This window comes from Equus quagga, chromosome 11, assembly GCF_021613505.1.
Source record: "Equus quagga isolate Etosha38 chromosome 11, UCLA_HA_Equagga_1.0, whole genome shotgun sequence".
NCBI classification, from domain to species: domain Eukaryota; kingdom Metazoa; phylum Chordata; class Mammalia; order Perissodactyla; family Equidae; genus Equus; species Equus quagga.
Genome location: NC_060277.1, coordinates 67,751,775 through 67,773,613, shown reverse-complemented (window position 1 = coordinate 67,773,613; position 21,839 = coordinate 67,751,775). Strand labels below are relative to the sequence as shown.

The 21,839-nt window shown below is 46.3% G+C and overlaps 2 protein-coding genes across 5 annotated transcripts; one reads left to right on the top strand and one right to left on the bottom strand.

The window, feature by feature from the left end:
* The first annotated feature begins 8,375 nt into the window (after window positions 1–8,375).
* LOC124247396 (uncharacterized) lies at window positions 8,376–10,128 on the top strand. Of its 2 annotated transcripts, none has more exons than XM_046676612.1 (2): window positions 8,376–9,536; window positions 9,617–10,128. In XM_046676612.1, exon 1 carries the CDS (start codon window positions 8,599–8,601, stop codon window positions 8,941–8,943), a length of 345 nt encoding a protein of 114 aa, XP_046532568.1. In that variant the 5' UTR covers window positions 8,376–8,598; the 3' UTR covers window positions 8,944–9,536; window positions 9,617–10,128. The 2 variants fall into 2 exon arrangements, with proteins under 2 accessions (XP_046532568.1, XP_046532567.1); XM_046676611.1 differs by having other exon boundaries at window positions 8,952–9,536.
* A 3,876-nt stretch (window positions 10,129–14,004) lies between these two features.
* Window positions 14,005–21,585, bottom strand: MIS12 (MIS12 kinetochore complex component). Of its 3 annotated transcripts, XM_046675601.1 has the most exons (4): window positions 21,403–21,585; window positions 20,250–20,354; window positions 18,020–18,134; window positions 14,005–17,212 (listed from the first exon to the last, which is right to left on the bottom strand). In XM_046675601.1, the coding sequence occupies exon 4, from the start codon at window positions 17,170–17,172 to the stop codon at window positions 16,552–16,554; it is 621 nt and encodes a 206-aa protein (XP_046531557.1). In that variant the 5' UTR covers window positions 17,173–17,212; window positions 18,020–18,134; window positions 20,250–20,354; window positions 21,403–21,585; the 3' UTR covers window positions 14,005–16,551. The 3 variants fall into 3 exon arrangements, with proteins under 3 accessions (XP_046531557.1, XP_046531558.1, XP_046531556.1); XM_046675602.1 differs by lacking the exon at window positions 18,020–18,134; XM_046675600.1 differs by lacking the exons at window positions 18,020–18,134; window positions 20,250–20,354.
* Window positions 21,586–21,839: the final 254 nt, after the last annotated feature.

Genomic DNA, 21,839 nt, shown 5'->3' with positions numbered 1-21,839 from the left:
GTAACTACAGACTTAAGATTTCAGGCATGCACACACTCTAGCCTAGGCCCTAATCCTGGAATAGGGGAAGGAAGAGGGTCCTATGGAACCCGTGATCACGTGGGCTCTATGATTGTGGAGCCCATTGAGTGCTGCTGGCAGGTAAGCCCCAGGTAGGTAGGGAGGCAGGAGGAGGAGAGCTGGAGAGGAAGAGGAATGCCTCAATAGGAGCATGACCCTATCAGGGAAAATCTGAGGGGAAGAGACAGGCAGTATGGACGCTGGGTATTAGTCAGGAGTCCTGGCTCTGTTCCTGGTTTCCTAGCAACTGCTGTCGAGCAGGCGGTTGCCAGGCAACATGAGGTCATCCAGACAGTTGGGTAAGGTCCTCCGTCTGCGTGGGCACTGATCAGAACATCACAGGGTATTGTTAATCCTGCAAGTGGCCACTGGGTCAATTACTTAGATTTTCTCATCTATTCATTGCTTTTGTTGCATAAAAAAATAATATAACAACGGTACACAAATTCTGGAAAAATGAGAACAAATTGCCCCATGATCTTGCCATCCAAACAATGCAAAAATGACCCTCTTTACTCTTCCCCCTCCAGCCCTTCTCTGCGGGAACACATTTTCATCTTGTCATCTTAGCACACGTGGTTTTAAATCCTGCTTTTTTTGACTGGTTTAGATCATCACAGCATCCCTCAAGCTACTTAAGAATTTTCAGAACAATCCTCTCTGACGGCTGTGCACGATTCCATGCAGTGGAGGCACCATCACGAAGTTAGCTATTCTCCTCTTGTTCCGACATTGAGTTTGCTTCCAGTTTTTCTGCCATGATAAACAGCACTGCAAAGAGCTTTTCTTTATCCTTTAGATCATTGTCTTGAAGTCATTACTAAGGGGTGAGATCATTGTATCAAAGAACGTGAATGTTCTCATGACTTTCTATGTCTTGCTAAACTGCCTCCCTCAGAGGTGGCACCAGTTATCTCATCACTGACAATGTTGGAATAGACTAATCTCACCTCACCTACTCTAGCATTATTAATTCCCTCACTTGTTAATGGGGAACTGAGACCCTCCAAAGAGAAAGGATTGGCCCAAGGTCACACAGTCAGTAGTAACCCTAGCTGTAGGTCCCCAGCCTGACCCACAGTCCAGGACATCAACACAGCTGCCTCTGTCGCTGAGTTTGATGGAATTCAAGAATGTCCTGTGTGTCTCTTAATTCATCTACGAGCTCCTCATTGACCAAGCCACAGGCTATAGCACAATTCTTCTCTCACCCAAACACTTTGAGAAAATGTGTGTGTTCACAACCTACTATAGGAGGACAGGAGAGATGGGAAGGTACTTGGAAAGCCCTGGTCTGAAGGAAAGGATCCCTGGGGGTAGCTGGGCAAGTCATCACCGGCACAAAGCCCAGGCCCTGGAGCTGTCTTTGGCTGGTCTCAAAAATATTCAAAACAACCCGTTATACACTAGAAGTGTTTCTGCAGCAGGGTTTGGGGCCAGGGCTCCACATCCCCATGGTCCCTGGCTTCATGGAGCTCATGGTCACTCACAGTCAATGAATGGAGCAATGACACAGAGTCAGACAAGTGCTCTGACTGGGAAGCCCATGGCTCCATCCTCTCTTCCCAGGCCATGCCTATGTTTTCCTTGGGTCACTCCCACTGCCACTGCAGTTCGTTCGTTCAGGTCCTGCCTTCCCTGTTAGGTGGGTCATCCACACATCACAGGATCTACGAGCTGTTGAGAGCACAAGGCTCAAGAGACATCAGGATCTACATGTAGAAAAGAGTCTTTAGTGGCACACAACTCGGTCATTAAATATGCCTCAGAGCTGAAAGCTCCAAGCTCTATCTAGTGTTAAAAACCCACTGTGGGAAGTCACTAACTTGATACAGGATCTCACGGATGATGGTGAAGAACTGTCAGGGTCCAAGTCTTAAATTAGGCCTAGGGTAGGGTGTGAGTAGGGCCAGCTTCATGAGTATGTAACCAGCGCAGTTGCACACGGCCCCACACTTGAGGTTTAATGCTTGGCTGTCACTGTCATGAAAGTCCTAATAATTTTGTCTTTGACTTTGTGTTTTGTTAGTGATGTGTGGTGGCACAATGGAGCATGCACAGAATTGGGGGGTGGGGAGAGGGAGGCTTAGAGCCTCAGGTCACATGGGGTCCCACCTCCCAGGTGCCTCCCCACATGCCCTAGGCTGGTTCTTGGCTGCCTACTCCCCTGGCTGCTGGAGCCCCAGGCTCCATACAACCTTCTCTTCCCTGCCCCTGTTCAGCAGCCACTGCTGTCCTCCACCCCCAGTGGGGGCCTCGCTGTGGCACGGGAAGGATTGGGGTCGAGTGCAAGCACCCTGCAGCATCTCGGGGCAGGCCATGGCACCAGCTGCCCCAGGCATGAGCTGAAAGAACCACGGCGCATTCGGCAGGTGACTCAGCCTCCCACACTCCTGATCCAAGTACATCCCAGTGCAGGGATCAAAGTAGACTTTGAGGTTTCCCATCTTCTGCGGGTCTGGGTGGTAGCCAATGGGAAGAGGGGATGCCAGGCTTCATTTCCCTGTCGCCCGCCAGGGCACAGAGCACAGAGCCAGGGGCTGGCAGGAGGCAGAACCAGGCAATCAGCTTAAAAAAAACAGTTCTCACTTCCAGGATGACAAACAGCTGCAGCCCAACAGCAGGGATTCCTGGCAGGCCCTCTCCCCTCCACACACACTCCCACACACGCACACAACCGCCATCACCACCAAGCTTGCTTCCTCAGCTGGGCATAAGCACTGTGAGCTAAAAGTGACCTTTGTGAATTTTGCCTCTTGCTCTGTGTACAGATTCTAAAGAGAACAGTCCTGCCTGGCTGCAGGGCCAGACCCAGGATGTAGCCTAGGAAAGGCCGGCAGGACACGATCTTTGGAGGTGGGCAGGCCTGGAGCGGGCAGCTAGGGTTGGCAGGGGGGTTGGGAGGTGTAGCCCTGACACAGGTCAGAGGGGAGGGACCCCCAGGGCTGTCAGTGTTAGTGGCAGATCTGGGACAAGTTCCTTTACCTCTCAAGCCTTGGTTTCCTCATTTGAACATTGGAGAAAAACTGGTGCTTGACCCCTGGGGTCATAAAAATTAAGTGAGATCATCTCTGCAGAAACATTGAGCACAGTTCCTAGCAAACAGTCAGGGCTTGATAACTGGTTGCTATGAGTATTAGTATTAGCATTGGTGTTAGTTTTAGTGTTACTATTAGCATTAGTATTAGTATTAGCATTAGTATTAGTTTAAGTGTTAGTGTTAGTACTAGCATTAGTATTAGTGTTAGTATTAGCGTTAGTGTATGTGTATTAGTATTAGCATTAGTATTAGTGTTAGTATTAGTATTAGTGTTAGTATTAGTATTTGTGTCCTGGGATTCCTCACAGGGGCATCTCCAACATGGTGAATTGACCCTGCTCAGATCTGGCCTTTGACCCGGCAGACACAGGTCCCTGATTCGTGTTCCCTCAGATCCCTCTAAATGATGAAGGACATCCGCCATCTCAGCCTGGGAACACAGACCCTGCAGGATAAGGCTGCTCTCTCCCCTCTGAGAGGGGCGTGCGCTCTGGGCAGGTCCCAGAAGCAGGAGCTAAAGGCCGCCTTTGTCCATTCAAGGCCTTTGGTGGATTCTGGCTCCAGGCCCTGGATTCAGGAAGGTTTTCCTGGAATACTCTGGTGCCAAGCAAAGAGTGAGGTGGCAGCTCTGGACCTTTGGGTGTCTGCTTTCCACAGCTGTCTGGGCGTCCCAAGCTCGCTGGCCTGGGGCGGATTTAGTTCTCTCATTGCTGGGCACAGGCAGAGCGTGTGCCAAGGTGTGCCCGCCGAGCTGGCTAATCCTGAGAGATAGAGCCCCCAGGAATCCCCCAGGCCTGGACCACAGTTATTCTGCACTATATCCATTTCTGTACAGACGGACCAGGTCGAAAATAACAAGATGTCCTGGGGACACTGTGTCTTTGTTGTCCAGCCTCACACCGTGCGAATATGAACAGGCCCCTGCAATAGCTGAAGCGCCTCTAACACATTCACTTCTCACTTGCCCCCAGCCCCTCCCACTGCATCCTCATGCGGCCCAGCCCCCAGACTCCCTCCTGCTCCCAAGCCTTCCCCCTACTGCCCACTCCACCGCCTCCAACCCATGGGCAGGTTGGTGTGGCTTTCTTGATTTCTCAGCCTCACACATAGCTCTTCCATGCCTCTCTACACATCCACGCTCTCACACTCTCCTTCCGGTCTGCAACTTGAAAAATCCCTTGACCCTTGGTCTTGAGGCCAGGTGGAGAAAGTAAACCTCCAGATATTGACTCACACACAGAGGTGGCTTCAGAGTTTCTGAGAGCGAAGGGGCTTCAAGGCAGTAAATCTGGTTGGAAGGAGGTAGGGGGGACTTGACACTGTTTGCATCACATAACGCTTTAAATAAAACCGAGAAAACATCCATTGCCCGCATCAAAGAATGGGGGACTGATGGAGTTAATGGGGGGCTTAAAGATTCCCGCTCCATTTGCCCTTGAACTCACCACAATCTTCAGGGAAAAGAGTACATTTTTTAGTAATAATTGCTCATGTTTGTAAAGAGCTGTATGGTTTAAGAGCACTTTCGCATACATTGTCTGGGCATTTCCCAAATTTCAGATATTCCTAATATGGCTTGTTAATTTTTATCGTATCTGTGGGCCATCTGTTCTGTTTCATTACTTAGGTTTTTTTCTTTAACTTTCACTCACTTAAAAAATTTTAGACTTGTCCTCAGCAGTCACATCTGTAAAATATTGAAGTCGGTATGCTGGTTATATTTTTTTCTAAAATAGAGCAAAATAAATACAGAGCCATTTTTAAAAATATTGTTCAAGTGCCGCCTAAAATCATCTCATTTATCCCCAGGGGTGTGCAGCGCAACAATTAGGGAAACACTGAATTATTTAATTTTATTGTTATTACAATCCGGTTAGCTGTATATTTTTAAACCCATTTTACAGAGGAGAAACCAAGACCTATGAGATTAAATGATTTTCCAAATATTTTATAGATGGTATCAGAACCGGGACTGGAGGGCATACTCTCTGTTTCCAAGTCTGAAACACATTCTTACTTCCTGAAAGAATATTCTATCTCATCGCCTCCCATTCACACCTCAGCCATCCACGTTACATCTCCACCCTCCATCCCCACCCACACTGCAGGGTCTGCAAATGTCTCTGATCACTGGATTGCTAAACTAAACAGCCTTTCTTCAGTTCAGATCTTCTTTAACCTTTCTGCTGAGTTTGACCTTGCTGACCACTCCCTGGAGTTCTTTATCCCAAGACTGAGTTCCTCTGACTTCTCACCTGACTCTTTCCTTTGGCCCATCTCTTAAAGGCTTGTGGTCCTCAGGGTGCTCTATGAAGCCTGCTCTCTTCCCACCCTCACGACCAATCGTATCTAGGACTGTGGCTTCAACCATACCCTCCATGCCAATAATTCCCAAATCTAGATTGCTAGCTTAGACCTTGCACCTGAAGATGCTGTTGGCAAAGGGACATTTACCTTCCTATGTTCCATAAGGACCTCAGAGCCAACATGGCCGCACAGTAACTCATCATCTTCCCTCTAGACCCGCTGGGGAAACTTCACTTACCCCCACATCTTCCCCATCCTTCCCATCAGTGCTCAGCAAAGTCCCATTTTAGCTCTGAAACGTCCTTCGACTCTGTCCTCTTCTCTTCATCCCCACTGCCACTTCAACCTCCTTTCATCTCTAACCAAATCTAACGCAATGAAGTCCTCATTGGTCACTCTGCCATCAACCCCTCCCCCTATTGTCCAGCCTCCATACTATAGACAGAGTGAGCTTTCTAAAATGACAATCAGTTTAAATCTTCCTGTGGATTTCTAGTGTCTTTAGAATAGTCTGAATTCCTTGTTGGCTGCTTATCCAATCCCTCTCCATCCCACACACTACATTGAAACACCACTCCTTGAAAACACCACTCAGCATATGGCATGGTGAGTAAAAGTGTGAGCACCAGAATCCTAGCTCTGCAAGATACTGGTTATGTATGTGTATAACCACACATATAACCATATAACCATAGAGGAGTTGTTTAACTCTCTTCTTCCCTTTGGTAGATTGCGAAAAACGGCCACTAATTCTGCCCATCACTTTGCAACATGACTGCAGAGGCTTTGAATCTGGATCCGGCCGTGTGATTTGCTTTGGCCAACGGGACAGCAAATACAATTCAAGCAGAGACTTGAATAGCCCTTGTGCTTTATAGCTTACCCTCTTCTGTGCCTGGAATCCTGAGACCACCATGTCAGTAAGCCCAGGCTAGCCTGCTGAAGGGTGAAAGGCCGCGTGGAGGAGAACTCACCTGACTGACAACTTGCCCCCCTCCAGACGTGGGAGTGAGGTCATCCTAGATCATCCGACCTCCAGCTGACCTGTCAGAGAGATGACAAAACCCAGTAGAGGACAGCTGAATCAACTCAAACCAGAAAAACCTCCCAAAACCCCACAGAACTGTGAGTAAAAATCATATGGTTTTTGTTTTGTTTTGTTTTGTCCATCTGGTACTTGAGAAATGATCACTGAGTGTAGGTTTTTTTAAACAATAGTCTTATTGAAGGATAATTTACATACCATGAAAGTCACCCCCTTTAAGTGTACACATCAATGAATTTTAGAAAATTTAAAGAGTTGTGCAACCATCACCACAACCCAGGTTTAGAACATTTCTATCACTCTGAAAACTCACCTTGAACCTATTAGCAGCTAGTCATTTCTCCCACTCCAGTCCCAGGCAGCCACCTATCTGCTTTCTGTCTCTATAAATAAATTTGTCTTTTCTGGACATTTCATGTAAATGGAATCACACGATTTGTGGTCTTGGGCATCTGGCTTCTTTCGCTTACTGTAATGTTTTCGAGGTTCATCCATGTGGTAGCATTTATCAACAGTTCACTTCTCTTGGCTGAATATTATAATTTAATTCCACAAATAAGCCACATTTTGTTTATCCATTCACCATTTGATGGACATTTGCACTGTTTCCTGTTTTGAGTTATTACCAATAATGCTGCTATGGACATTCACGTACAAGTCTCTGTTTTCATATGAAAAGATAAATTTTCATTTCTCTTGGGTAGAAACCTGGGAGTGGAATTCCTGGGTCATATTGTAAGTGTATGTTTAACTTGTTACAAAACTGCCGAACTGTTGTCCGACGTCACTGCACCATTTTACATTCCCAGCAACAGTGTTTGAGGGTTCCATAATCTCCACACCCTAGCCAGCTAGAAGCTCTTTTAGCTGGAGTTGCTAAGCTGTGAGAATGTGAGCCTGCTGCTACCAAGAGCCATTCATTTGTCGCATGATTTATTCAACAAATATCATTTGACTACCCACCACTATGTGGTAGGCTCTGACCCTGCAAGAAATCCCTGACAACACTGTAGGATGGGAAGAGACAGCACCGTGGTCACATTGTTCAGCACCCTGGTCCTGGTTCCCCTGGGCCTTTCAGTTGCAGGAGACCATGAGTTCCCTGATGACAGTTTGAGTCGGGTCTGCTGCAACTGGCAGGGCCTGCCAGGTACCCCTCCAACTCACTGAGATCCAAATAAGTCCTGGTGGCTGTTCTCTCCACATTCCACAAGGGAACACCAACCCTCCTTGGAACCTCGAGGGCAACAGAGATGCCAAGAGATGGTGGTGCCCAGCAGTCTGGGGTGGTACCAGTGGAAGCCAGAGAAGGGCCAGGCGGATGCCAAGAAGGGCCTGAAGGGGTGGGAGAGAGAGGGAGAAACGGGCTCAGGTCAGGCCGGCTTTGGAAAGTACTTGTTCCTAATCATATGTGAGATGTCCAAAAGGCCGGGATCCTGCGTTTGTGGGTGAGGAGCACGAAGAGAAAACCCAGGATAGACAGATAGAGATGAAGACGTCGGGAGAGAGGGAAAGGAAAGGAAGAAAGGCACCCACACGTTAACTGTGCTCTCGCTGGGCCTTGGGATTGGAGGAGCCTTTGTTTGTTAGTGTTTTTGCTTATAGTGCTTCCTAATTTTCAAGTTTTCTACAAAGATTATGTATTAGGTTTCCCATGTAATAAATTTTCAATTTCAAAAAAGACCCCACAATGAATAGTTCTTTTACACGGAGAAACAAAGCCCTGGGGAAGCTCCGCGCACAACTGGGATCCCGGCTGGCTGCATTCCAGCCTTTTACGAGCCGAGACCCCTTTTCTCGCCCCTTCTCTCTCCTGCGCATAGCCCCACCCCCCCGCGTAAGGTTGCCATGGAAACAAATGTGTTTGCGCAGAGACTTGCGTGCCGCAGGCTGGGGAGCTGGAACCGGAGAGCCAACCTCTGCAACAGGCTGGGAGCTGAAGGAGGAGCCAGGGGAAGCGGCGCCTCGGCTGAGAGGCCGGGCAGACCCTGCAGAGGCCCCCCAGCCTCGCTGGCTCCGCCCCCCGCACCCCCCTCCCGGGTGGTAGAAATAGAGCCACGGCCCCGGCCGCCGCCCGCTGAGCTCCGACCCGGCGGATACGCGACCGCCCAAACCCGGCAGACCGACCTTGCCGCGCTCCTCGCCAATGGCTGACGAACTCTTTCAGCGCAAACCCTGGGACCCCGACGCTGACTCCGAAGGCCTGTTTGACAAGCCTCCGCCGGAAGAGCCCCCAGCTGTCCGCGCACCCAAGTCGGCGTCGGCCGCGGGCAAGAAGGCTGGTCGGCGCGCCGGCGGGAGGGCGCAGGGGGGCCGCGCCGGGCAGCCCCCGAAGGCCGCTGCGCGCCCCCCGCCCAAGGAGGAGGCGCCTCTAATGGACGAGGGCTGCTATCTCGACCATTTTCCTCACCTTTCCATCTTCATCTACGCGGCCATCGCCTTCTCCATCACCTCCTGCATCTTTACTTACATCCATTTACAGCTTGCCTGAGGGGCTACGGCGGGGCGGGGTGGGCGCAGGGACGAGGAGGGAGGGAAGGGAAAAGAAGGGCTTGGTATTTTGTGTTTGGAGACGCGCCGCACCTCCTTCATCTAGCTTTTGATGCTCGTTTCTTCTCTGCTTGTCACTACCTTTGTCTGACTGTCCATTGAATAGGGACGTCCAAAGCAGCTGCCGGTAATGAAATAAGGGTCTGCTGGCGCCTGGAGATTAGGGGAAGGGGCACAGTCAGCCCCCAATGTTTAGAATCTCGGCGTGAGGTTGAATCCCGTTTATAATGAGGATAATGTCCCTGGACCCTACCACTTTGTGATGGTAGGGTCCCATCGTTTTGTGTTTGGGGCGCGCACAGCGAGCCCAACTTTTCTGTCCTTTAAGGGATGAGCCAGACCCGAGCCTGCAGCCTTCCAAAGAAGGCCCCGCGGGCAGGGTCGGCGCCCAGGCCCGGGCTGGGCCGGAGCCCTGTGATGCTGCATCGCCCCAGGAGGAGCCAGCTGTGCCCCCGAGCTGGCGCAGACAGAGCTCGGAGCGCGGGAGCTGGCCGACCTGAGTGCGCAACGGACGCCGCCGGAGCGCAAGACGCGGTAAGTGGCGTTTGTCTGGGTAGCGCGTTGCGCCCCCAGGGGTTCAGGCTGACGTAGACTGTGCCTTTTTCCTGCCTTAGGCTTGGCTGCCGCTGTGGAGCCGAGCCAAGCCCGGTTGCCGGAGGAGCTGTCCTGATGGGAAGCCACGCAACCGTCATTTCCTGGACGGCGCGGGACCGGAGGCTGCGGGCCTCCTGAGACGCATGCCCGTAGCTCGCGCGCTGCGCGTGATGAGACTTTGGAGCCCTGGCTGGGGTCTACCGAAGGGCTGTCTTTGGGGACTGCAGGGCGGCTTCCTGCTGGACCGGAGCCCTTCCCAGAGCTAAGGGACCCAAGACGAGGGGCGTGGGGGAATCTGTCATTGACAAAAATTCATGCTGGAAAATTACCTGACCCCTAGGGGTTTGTCATCTCAGACCCAAAAGGCCTACTACCAAAACCCACCTTGGCAGGTTATTCACCCACCTGCCGTCTCTGTTTACTCCTGAATGTTTAATGTCAAAACGTAGCGCTCTCATACTGCATATACTTTACTTGGAAATGTCTGTAATTATGGTACCTCTGATGGAATAAATCCCTCTTTTTCAGTGTCCTCTATATTCAGTTCTCTGTTTATTTCCAGTTATGCAGTGGGCCCGCCAAACTTCCTAGTCTGCTTCCTAGTTTCCTCAGAACATCCCTACTGTCCCTCCCAAACAGACTTCATCCCATTATCCAGCATTCCAAGACAGCGTCTCCCTCCACTAAATAGCTATACAGGCCTCTCAATGGCACCTTTCTCCATACCAGGTCCTGACCACGTGCCAGCATCCAGTTCTACTTTACCCTAACAGCAGGTCTGTCACTATCCCATTGTGGCATTACCCACTAGCCTCCATTATCAAGACACTTCTGCCCCAGTACAGTCCCCCCACTAAACTAGAATTTGTCCCGATTCATGCAGCTTGTATCTTTATAAGCTCAATGTTTTCTGATATCAGGGCCTTGTCATTTCCCACTGCTGGCTTCCCCTAATCCTATATCACTACATACCTTAATATCTTGCCCCTCTACACTTTCAGTGCCACAAGTGTGACATCCACTGGTCCCCAGTGTCAACCTGTGCTTTACAGCCAGTTGACTACAGTAATTCCCCACAATAATCAGTGGCACTAGGCTCCAAAATTAGGTCTCCAAGGTACCACAGTATGTACCTCGCACTGTTTTTGCAGCTTTCAATCTTGGATACTGTATCGTCTGCTGTCCTTGAATAGTGACTAACCACTGAATCCCAATATATGGCCCAGTGATCTCCAAACATTTGATCCCATAGTTTCCCATTCACATGTCCCCCATTATCCTTCATTGTGCAGTCCTTCAGTGACTACTCAGGATATGATCCCCCAATTTCTTCCCTCAGCTAATCCCAATAGTAGAACCCCCCCCCCCCCCCCATTCCCAAAACCAAAGTTCCCTGTTCCTCAACATTGGGTACATTGTTCCACAAATATCATGATACTTTCTCTGCCACCAAACCTGGCCTCCATTTTCTACCCCAAATTCGAGTATCTGGTTCCCATAAGTATACCATTACTAGATCCTATTGCCTCTACAACCTGAACATTGGCTCCAATATTCTCCTAAATATCCAGCTTCATTTGATCCCCTTATTTCAGAACTCATTGTGTTGTTCCCCAAATACTTGGGTTATTACTGTCTCCCCAATATTGTGGTCCAGTCTTCCTCAACACTCACCCCATCACTGCTGTCCTCAAACTGAGCTCACCCCAACCCCGAAATCCAATCTCTTTCCTCCCATACCCCTATATTCTCCCCTATTAGCCCGTACTTTTCCCCTTACCTTGAAATTTCTGAAATACCTGAAATTCCCCATACCTCCTTGAAATTCCTAATTCCGTTGAGCTCCAATGCTTGGCCCATATTTTCTAACCAATTTTAAACTTCCATACTCTCATACCATGTGTCCCTTTAGCATCCTCATGTGTCTGACCTGGCCAATTTTCCTTTTATAAAGTTTAAGTATCCCAGGATGTTTGGTCACATATCTCCTCCACCACTGTCAATTGTCTCCTAATTTCTGGGCTTCCAATAAGAGGTTCCTTTGTCCAAAATATCAAGCCTCTCCACTCAAGTACTAATGGACACCCTTTTCAGGGTTTAACCATAAAAACAAATGGGCCCCTTTTTTGGTACTTTTGCCATGTTGCTCAAGAATCTAATTCTAGAGTCTTACTGACCTAGCTAGGGTCACATGCCCACTCTTGCCAGAAGTCATAAGAGACACCTTAATAGGCAGTCCTGTGAGAATAGCATGCAATAGGAAAGAGACAGTTTCCCCAAAGGAAAACTGAAGTTATCAAGACCATGGATCCTGGGTAGGCGAAAATAACAGACATCCAGTAAACTGACTTTTAGCAGATCACAAATGATAAAGGAAGAGATGATTATTTTGGACAATTTTCCTATTATGTATTGGGTTATGTATTAGGTATCGGGTTGTTAGGGGTGGGTGGACATATGAAGTGAAATAAATAGTGGTTTCTGAATATCATGGGACAGTAGGAACTTTAAATTGAGGAAGACAGTTGGAATTCAGCTATTTTGGACGGCAGAACCTGAGCCTGGGAGAATATTTTTAAATGTTTCATTGCTTAGTAGGTATCAAGCACTGGAGATAGTGATTAGCAAAACAGATACAACCCTTGCCTGCATGGAGCTCACTTTGTGACTAATGGAACTTACCGTGTGTCTGGCTTAGTGCATTATATAGTGTGAATTCATTGAAGTCTCACAACCTTATGAGGTAAGTTCTTTTATCCTCCCCATTTTGCAGATGAGGAAACAGGCGCAGGTGAAGTGATCTGCCCAAGGTCACAGCACTAGTGATGGAGCTAGATGAATTCAAGCATTGTTTCTGGAGCACATACTCTTAGTATTATTTTTATCAGCTTTACTGAGATATAATTCACATACCACACACCTCATTCATTTACATTATACAATTCAATGGCTTTTAGTATATTCAGTTGTGCAGCCATCACCACAATCAATATCAGGATATTTCATTATTCCAAAAAGAAGCCCTATACCCCTTAACCATCTCCCTCCAACCCCCCCATCCCTAAGCAACCAATAATCAACTTCCTGTCTCTATAGATTTGCCTATTATGCACATTTCATATAAAAGGAATCATACGATGCGCGGTCCTTTGTGACCGGCTTCTTTCACTTGGCATGTTTTCAAGCTCACCCATGTTGTAGCATGTATTACCACTTCATTTCTATTGCTAAATAATATTCTGTTGTATGTATATACCAGTTTATTTGTCCATTCATTAGTTGGGTTCACTTGGGTTATTTCTACTTTTTGGCTACTATGAATAACGCTACTATGAACGATTGTGTACTATTTTTTGTGTGGACATACGTTTTCATTTGCCTTAGAGTGGAATTGCTGGATCATATGGTAACTCTATGTTTAGCCATTTGAGAAACTGCCAGACTTTTTCCCAAAGTGGCTGCATCATTTTACACTCCTGTTAGCACTGTATGAGAGTTCTCCACTTCCTTGCCAAAACTTTAAAAAAAAAAAAAAAATTATAGCTATCTTAGTGAGTATAAAGTGGTATCTCATTGTGGTTTTGATTTGCATTTCCCTGATGCCTAATGATGTTGAGTATCTTCTCACGTGCTTCTTAGCCAAGTGTATATCTTCTTTGAAGAAATGTCTATTCAGATCCTTTACCCATTTTAAAATTGGGATATTTGTCTTGAATGCTGAGTTCTTTATTCTAAATACACGTCCATTTCTCCCATTCTTTGGTTCGTCTTTTCACTTTTGTGATAGTGTCTTTGAAGCACAAGTTTTTAATTTTGATGACGTACAGTTTATCTGTTTCCTTTGTTGCTTGGTGTTCCTGTGTTTTTTCTTGTCATCTCTAAGAAACTACTGCTTAATTCAAGATCACCAAGATTTAAGCCTATGTTTTCTTCTAAGGGTTTTAGAGTGTTAGCTCATACATTTAGGTCTTTGACCCATTTTTAGTTCATTTTTGTATATGGTGTGAGGTAGGAGTCCAACTTCAATCACCAACTGCCAATGATTTAACCAACCATGCCTATGTAATGAAGCCACCATAACAAGCCAAAAGGAGGGGGTTTGGAAAGCTTCCAGGTTGGGGAACCAGAACCCTTCCACATGCTACCATGCCAGGCCCAAACACCACAGGGACAAAAGCTCCTTTGTCCAGAACCTCACCCTATGTATCTCTTCATCTAGCTGTTGAGTTGTATAATTTTTGTAGTAAATCTTGTGAGTAAACAAATTTTCCTGAGTTCTGAGCTGCTCTAGCGAATCAAATGAACCCAAGGAGTCATGGGACCCTCTGATTTATAGTCAGTCAGTCAGAAGCACAGGTAACCACCTGGACTCATGACTGGCATCTGAAGTGGAGGGCAGTCTTGTGGGACTGAGCCCTTAACCTGTGGAATCTGATGCTATCTCCAGGTAGTGTCAGAATTGAGTTGAATTGTAGGATACCCAGTCAGTGTCCGAGAATTACTTGGTGGTGTGGGTAGAACCCCTCCCACATCAGAATCGAGTACATAATCTCTTAATATTTCCTGATAATTCTTTTTATTTCTGAAAAGTTGGTAGTATCCACTCTTTACTTTCTAATAATACCACACCAAACTGTGTCCCTACGTGGCTGCCTGACACTTGCAGCAGCAGTATGAGAAAAGTTTATTTGGGGGTACATAGTGGGGAACGGGCATGACAGTAAGGGAAAATAAATAGATACATACAACAGAAAGCTTGGGAGTAGGCAACTAGGGAAATTGAAGGTTTGATATTACAAAATCATAGGATCCAATGTAGAGGGAAGTAGGAAATGGGGTGAGACTGATGCTGGATGGAAGATAGGGCAATGAAGCAGAGTGGGTAACCAAGTGTTTATTATCCTGATTTATTTCTGAATTTTTGAGGGAGCAATTTAATTATTAAAGGAGAATGAGGCCAGGTAGATTAATTTGTTCCTGCAGAGACACTACTATGACAAATATTAACAGTATTAATATCCAACAATTATTGAGCACTTATTCAACATGAAATGGACTCCTGAGTTCTAGACACTGGATTTCACCCTTCTACCCAGGTCATGTCCATATTTTAACTGTATTCAAACCATATTATTGCTTGTATAATGAGGCCAACTAGGTCTCAGCTGTTGTTTCCTTAATAAGCAGCCTAGATCCTTATGAATATCTTAATATTCTAATTTCACCAGGTATATTAGTTTCCTGTGGATACCATAACAAACTTAGCAACTTAAAACAACAGATATGTATTCTCACAGTTCTGGAGGCTGGAACTTCAAATAAAGGTGTCAGCAGGGCCACACTCCCTCCGGAGGCCCTGGGGGAGAAGCTGTTCTTCGCCTCTTCCAGTTTGTGGTGGCTCTCGGCATTCCTTGACTTGTGGCTGCATCGCTTCAATCTGCCTCTGTGGTCCCAATGCCTCCTCCTCTTCTGTGTCAAATCTCCCTCCGCCTTTCTCATAAAGACACTTGTCACTGGATTGAGGGCCCACCTGGATACTTCAGGATGATCTCCTTATCTCCAGATCCTTAACTTCATTACACCTGCAAAGACCCCTTTTCCAAATAAGGCACAATCACAGGTTCCAGGAATCAAGACATGGAATACTTTTGGGGGATCACCTTTCAACTCACTATATTCAGATATTTTAAATAAGCTACAAATGTAAAAAAAAAATAGAAAATTTTCATTTGGGTAAAAAGTCATACTGAGGGAGGAAACACACCATGACACTACAGACAGTAGAAAATCAAAAACCAAAGCTTTTGAAACAAATGTATTTAATGTACAAGATTGGAAAAAAAGACTCTTTGATAATAAACATATTCCAGGTAAACACAGGCTTCCTGTGTCTTTAAATATTTAATTGCAAACAGTAATACCCTAAGTTACTCCTCTACATAAAGGAGAAACTCCGAGTCCTGTTCTTTAGGAAGACATACGGGAAAGCTATACCTTAGGAGCATCAATTGCTATTTCTCCCCTTTCCTTGGGTGGTCTAACTCTTTACATGGACTGATTACAAAAGGAAATATCAGACTCCATTGAATTTAAGCACAAGACACAGCTAAAATTTCCCAGTGAGGGTACCAAATATTTGATGCTTATGAGTGTGAATAAATAAGTTAATTAAATATTAGTTACAACGCAGATTCCAAAACTAACTGAAGCATGAAAAAAAAAATTGCTACAAATACCTAACAATCAGTTAATATAAACTTCGCCTTGGGTATGTTCCAGGCTTCTTCCTTTTCTGCTCCAGTGACATCTGCTTCTTTTTTGTCCCAGGTCCTCTACTGCTGGACCTCAACATAGCAAACTGCTTACCATCACCGAGGCCTTGGTCGTGGAAAGGATTTATTTTAGAAACAAAAACTTCTTTCTTCTTTACTAAAGATCATGGTTGTCTTTTCTGCTACTTGCTTCTTTCAACTAGTTATCCACTTCCTCGTGTAGAAAAGTTACTGGGCAAGGGCAGGCACTCTGCTGGCTGTCCCACAGGGTAGCAGCTGGTTAACCAAGAAGCCACCCATTTAACCTTTTCCTCATTTGTCTCATCCAAAGAATAAGTCAAAAGGACCGAGGTTACAAAGGACTCATGACCAAGGTACAACTTTACGGATATCTTCGGCCAGGGGAGGCTTAACTACTTCAATTATGCCCCCAAATCAGTCATTACTGAGTCAAGAATCCCTTCCCATCTATTAGGGGCCTCTAAGAACAGATGCTTCAAAGATTAGTTGAGGGTAGTAGATAGATCCCTCAGGAGAGGGGACAGAGAAAGAGAAGGCGTGGAATACATGAAAGAGTGAACGAGGAAAATCCAATAAAATATACAGTTTCCTAGAATAAGAATAGTCATTGACGTAAATCCCTGACCATTCTTTCTGATAGACCCCCTTTTACTACCTAGAAATTAAGATACTTTCAGTCTTTTGCTTTCCTGTTCCACATTGTCTCTAATATTCTGTAGTTTTCTGGAGTTCTGGACCAGGAATACCAAGCTCTCTCTAAAATCACTAGTCCCATGATCTCTGCCAACATTTTCAAGCTCATCAAACAAAGCCAGTGTCTGTTTCAGTTTGGCCTGAACAATTTTCTGCTCTTCTAACTCTGCAAGAAGGGCCTGCTTAGTGCATAATTCAGTCTTATACTTCTCCTGTAACTGTTCAATTTCTTTTTGGAGAAGCTGGAATTCTTCCTCACTACAAGGATGCATCTCCTGAGATTTATCTTCCGGAAGCAAGATGTTTGGGGGAATGCGTAAAATTAACTGTAAAAACAGCTGCTCCATTTTGCCGAAAAGGGTATCAAAACGCCCTTTCATGAAGCAAAGAAACTTCTCTGTGCATTTACGAATCTGGACTGGGCTAATCTCACAGTCTGGGATGCCATCCAACTTCTTCAGAATAACCTGTTCAACAGCCTGCATCACTTCAAACAGGTAGTCTTGAAATGCAATGTAGATCCTAAGCATGCAAGTTTGTGGCGTGAAGCCAAAGAACTGGGCCTCATAGGTCATTGGATCGACAGACATGTTGGCTTATTTTGCAATGTTAATTTTGATGGTGAAAAATCTGCAAATGTAAAAAGAAAAATTTCATTTGGATAAAAAAAAATCATCTGAGGAAACTAAATCACATTACAGATAGCAATAAAAAAATAATGAGTCTGTGTTCCTTGATACCTGATGCCACTTCCAGCTTCACTCATCCACAACAGGATACAAACCCTTGCCTCTGAGGCTCTTTCCATCAGCCATTACCCTCCCTTTCCCCGTCTTCATTGTTCATTTCCCTCATCTCTCATTTATTGAGGACTCTGGCCTATGGGTCGGTCTTCTGAATTCTGTTACCATCCTAGACAATGTTCAAGTTTAGACAGATGACCTACCCAATTCCTAGAGATGAGTTTCAATGGACTTTATCTCCATTCTTTTAGCCACTTGGCTCTTGATATTTGTTACTTCTCCCTCCAACTACTACTTTCTGACCACAACTTCCTATGCTATTCTTCCAACTCTCATTCACATATTCACACCTTAATCTTCAAGATTTTCAGTCCTCTAATCCTCTCCTTCTTGCTCTCAGTCCCTCCCACTTCACTTCTTTCCCTATCCATTTTATTATTTATTTATTTTTTAAAGATATGCTTTTTTTTTTTTAGTGAGGAAGATTGGCCCTAAGCTAACATCTGTTGCCAATCTTTCTCTTTTTCTTTTCTCCCCAAAGCCCCAATACATAGTTGTATATCATAGTTGTTAGTCATTCTAGTTCTTATATGTGGGATACCGCCTCAGCATGGCTTGATGAGTAGTGCCATATCGACGCCCAGGATCCAAACCAGTGAACCCCGGGCCGCCAAAGCAGAGTACATGAACTTACCCGCTATGCCACTGGGCCAGCCCCCCCCCCCCATCCATTTTAGGCTTCATGATTCATCACTTCAACCACTCCCTTGCCAATGACCTCAACTTCCTTGTCCTTCCAACCTAGCCACCTGAAAAAAATCTCAATTAGAAGCTGAGCAAGCCTCTTGTCAGCTTTACAACCCCAACATGATTTTTCAAGAGTCTGGGAGTCATTCCTTTCAAATGTACACATCTAGGAAAATAACACTCCCATCTCCCATTCCCTGTAGGGGTTTAACCTAGGCACCTTTTTCTGAGCTGTAACCATATGCTTGTCATAGAAAGAAGTTTTATTATTCCTTCAGATAAAGACAATTAGCTAAAAATAAATGGCTGCCTTAACTACCAAGTGAATTTAGAATGAACCTCGTAAAAGAATGTGAAGCAGAGTCAACCCTGACGGCCTAGTGGTTAAAGTTCAGCAGGCTTTGCTTTGGCAGCCCAGGCGCAGAACCATACCACTCATCCATCAGTTGCCATGCAGTGGTGGTGGCTCACATAGAAGAACTAGAAGGACTTACAACTAGAATATAAAACTACGTACTGAGGCTTTGGAGAGGAAAAAGAAAAGAATTGGAAGCAAATGGTGCAGTCGAATTTTTTTATAGGAAGACAAGATGCTGTTAATCTTGAGAACTTATGGATGTAATGGCTAAAAATAGAATAGTTTTAACTGGTTGGCTGTATAAATAAGGCTGCATTTCTTTCTATCTTTGTAATCTCACTCACAGATTACCTACAATGCACTGTAATCTGGATATGCTTATTCAGTAATAAAATTGCTTTTTTTCCTATGTCTTGTGGAGAGGATTCTCTGGGTTGGCAGGATTTTTAGTCACTCAACACTGCCCTATGCCTCCAGGATCAAGTTCAAACTCTTTTACCATGGTTTATAAGGGCCTTCATCATCTGGCCCTTACTAACCACATTCTGTCCTCCCTTTTAAGGGCTTCGCATGTGTATAATTGAGTTGGTAATACTTCCTATTGCATGGTACTCTATTTTTGGTTCATGCTAGGTCTTTTCTTCTTTTACTCTTCCATTTTTCATCTCCCATAGGAACCTACTCTAGTGTTTCTTTGGTTTTTTTTTGGCACTTGAGCTAACAACTGTTGCCAATCTTTTTTCTTTTTCCTTTGTTTTCTGTCCAACGCCCCCAGTACATAGTTGTATATTTTAGTTGTGGGTCCTTCTAGTTGTGGCATGGGACGCTGCCTCAGCATGGCCTGATGAGTGGTGCCATGCCGGCACCCAGGATCTGAACCAGCAAAACCCCAGGCCATGGAAGGGGAGTCAAGGAACCCAACCACTCGGCCACAGGGTGGCCCTCACTACTCTAGTGTTTGTAACACATGCCTTTTCAATTCATCTTTAATTTCAATTCATCTTTAATAGGTTTTAGATATATAGTCTTGAAAAACACAATTTTATATACGTATGCTTACATTTTTCTTTAAAGTATGTTTGCGATCACTTCATGTTATTACACTAACACCTGCCGCCAACCCTCCTCTTTTTGCTGAGGATGCTGGCCCTGAGTCAGCATCCACACCTATCTTCCTCTACTTTTTCTTACATGTGGGACGCCCGCCACAGCATGGCTTGACAAGCAGTGCGTAGGTCTGCACCCTGGACCCAAACCAGCGAATCCCAGGCTGCCGAAGTGGAACATGTGAACTTAACCTCTGCGCCACTGGCCGGCCCCCACTTCATTGGTTCTGACTGAAGTAGTCCCTCAGTTTTAGCACATGCATATACCACACTTAATGTGCCCATTCTCTGTGACACCTACATTGCTTTCAGCACCTTGCTACCAGAAATAATGTTGTAATGAACACCCTCCTATAATGAACAAGTCTCCACAGGGACATGCAGGGTATTTACATAGCCAAGTAATTGCTGGGCCAAAGAGTTTACGCATACATAATTTCACTAAATACTGCCAAAATGTCCTCCAGAATGTTCTGGGGGAAGGGGGGAGGTGTAGACTGGTTTACACTCCCACTTGCAGTATATGAGAATTCTTTCTCATGTCTCCACCAAGACTTAATATTATTCAACATTCTAATTTTTGCTGACCCGGTAGGTGTAAAACTGTTTTACAGTGTTTTTCTGAAAATCAAAACCATCTAGCCATACTCACACAGGTTGGACACTAAGGACCGAAACTACCTACACTCCCTCCCCTCCCAGACACAACTTACTGTTCACATTGGCATGATTTTACTGTCCTAGGAGACCAGGATAATATTTTCATTGTTCAAATGGCTTGACTGGTCATTATGAACTCCCCAAAAGATGGATCAGCTCTGCAATGGGAAGCATCAACAATCCGTACAGTAAAATTCTCAAAAATCCTGGCCTCAGCTGTTCCTACCAATCCTGGGCTGTGATTTCATGATCCTTACTCAATCCTAATCAAGCTCCCAAATTGAAAGACCCACCTTAAACCAAACTTGCCATTCTCAAAAAATTCCGATCTTGCCTTTCTTCCCTATGTGCCACTGCCAAAGCTCTGCTGAGGTGTTCTCCCTTACCAGGGTAAGCAATACAGTCAGCACTGTTTTATCAACAGGTTGGGAGGGGGATATTTGGAGAACAGGCAAAAATATTTCCATGTGCATTTCTCTGATGACCAGTAAAGTTGAGCACCACCATCTCATACACAGTAGCTCTCCAGGTTTCTCCTTTTGTGAATTACTCATTCATATTCTTTTTGAAAAACCACTCCCTCCAGCTTTTCACTTGGTTCCTTCCTTATATTGAAGGTCACTCCCTGTTCCAAAAACCTTTAGAGCTTACTATCACCCAACGACTATTTTTAACTGCATGCCACGATCTCACTACTCTTTGTTCCAACCAAACCCAGCTATTTTTTCCCCTGCGATGACTTTCCCTCAGGAAGGATGCGGTGGCCAAATATCCTCCAAGGGTCAGTTTAAACACACCTCCCTGGTGACCCGCCCTCTCCTCTGCATTCCCATCGGGACTTCCCTTCGGACACTGACCAAGCCCTACTTCAGAGCCTGTCTCCTCTGTTCTGCTGGCCTTAGGGTTCCTAAAGGCAGGATGAGTATGGTAATATTTGCGGAGGAAACGAGGGAGACACCCAAGACACCTCGGCGAGCTGAGCTGACTGAGCTCCAAAGCCGCGGGGCAGGAACTACTTCCGGCCGGCGGACGGGCTCCCGTCGGGCCCCGCGACCCCGCTGCATGCCGGGACCTTCAAGTCGGAGGCCGGCGGCCGGGCCAGCGAGGGTGCTCTCAGAGGCCGCTCCAGCGCCCCGCGGTGATGCCTAACCCCGTAGCACTCCTTCCCGCTCCTCCTCAGAGAAAATGCAGCCCCCCGGCACTTACCCAAGCGGCCGTGAGAGTGACGAATTCGGCCAACACCAGGTTCCCGCCACGTCCTTTAAACCACCGCTTCCTGCCAGATATTAGCGGCGCTGCTGGCTAGCCAAGTTCCGACGGATACCAGCCTCAGCGTACGAGAGCAAAGGCGGGATGCTCTCGCCCTCCTGATTGGCTGGCTGTACGGTCGGGAGGGGGCCACCTAGAATGGTGACGCAAAGGGGCCGGGCGGGAAAGCTAGCTGTGGCCGGCGGGGATTGGTGGAGGGAAGCGGTACTTACACTCCCCTCCCCTACGTTTGTGGGTGGGGAAGCAAGGCTGGGACGCCGCGGAGACGCAACTCGTGGTTGGCGACTGTGCTTTCCCTAGGGCTCTAGCGATTGGTCGCTGGCCGATTGCACGGCGCTGATTGGACAGCAGCGGGCAGGCTGGAGGGAGGACTC

Coding starts and splice junctions, on each gene's coding strand:
- LOC124247396 (XM_046676611.1), top strand. CDS start 9,333: ATGAGCCAGACCCGAGCCTGCAGCCTTCCAAAGAAGGCCCCGCGGGCA. Junction 9,537..9,616: donor CCGCCGGAGCGCAAGACGCG/GTAAGTGGCGTT, acceptor TTCCTGCCTTAG/GCTTGGCTGCCGCTGTGGAG.
- MIS12 (XM_046675601.1), bottom strand. CDS start 17,172: ATGTCTGTCGATCCAATGACCTATGAGGCCCAGTTCTTTGGCTTCACG.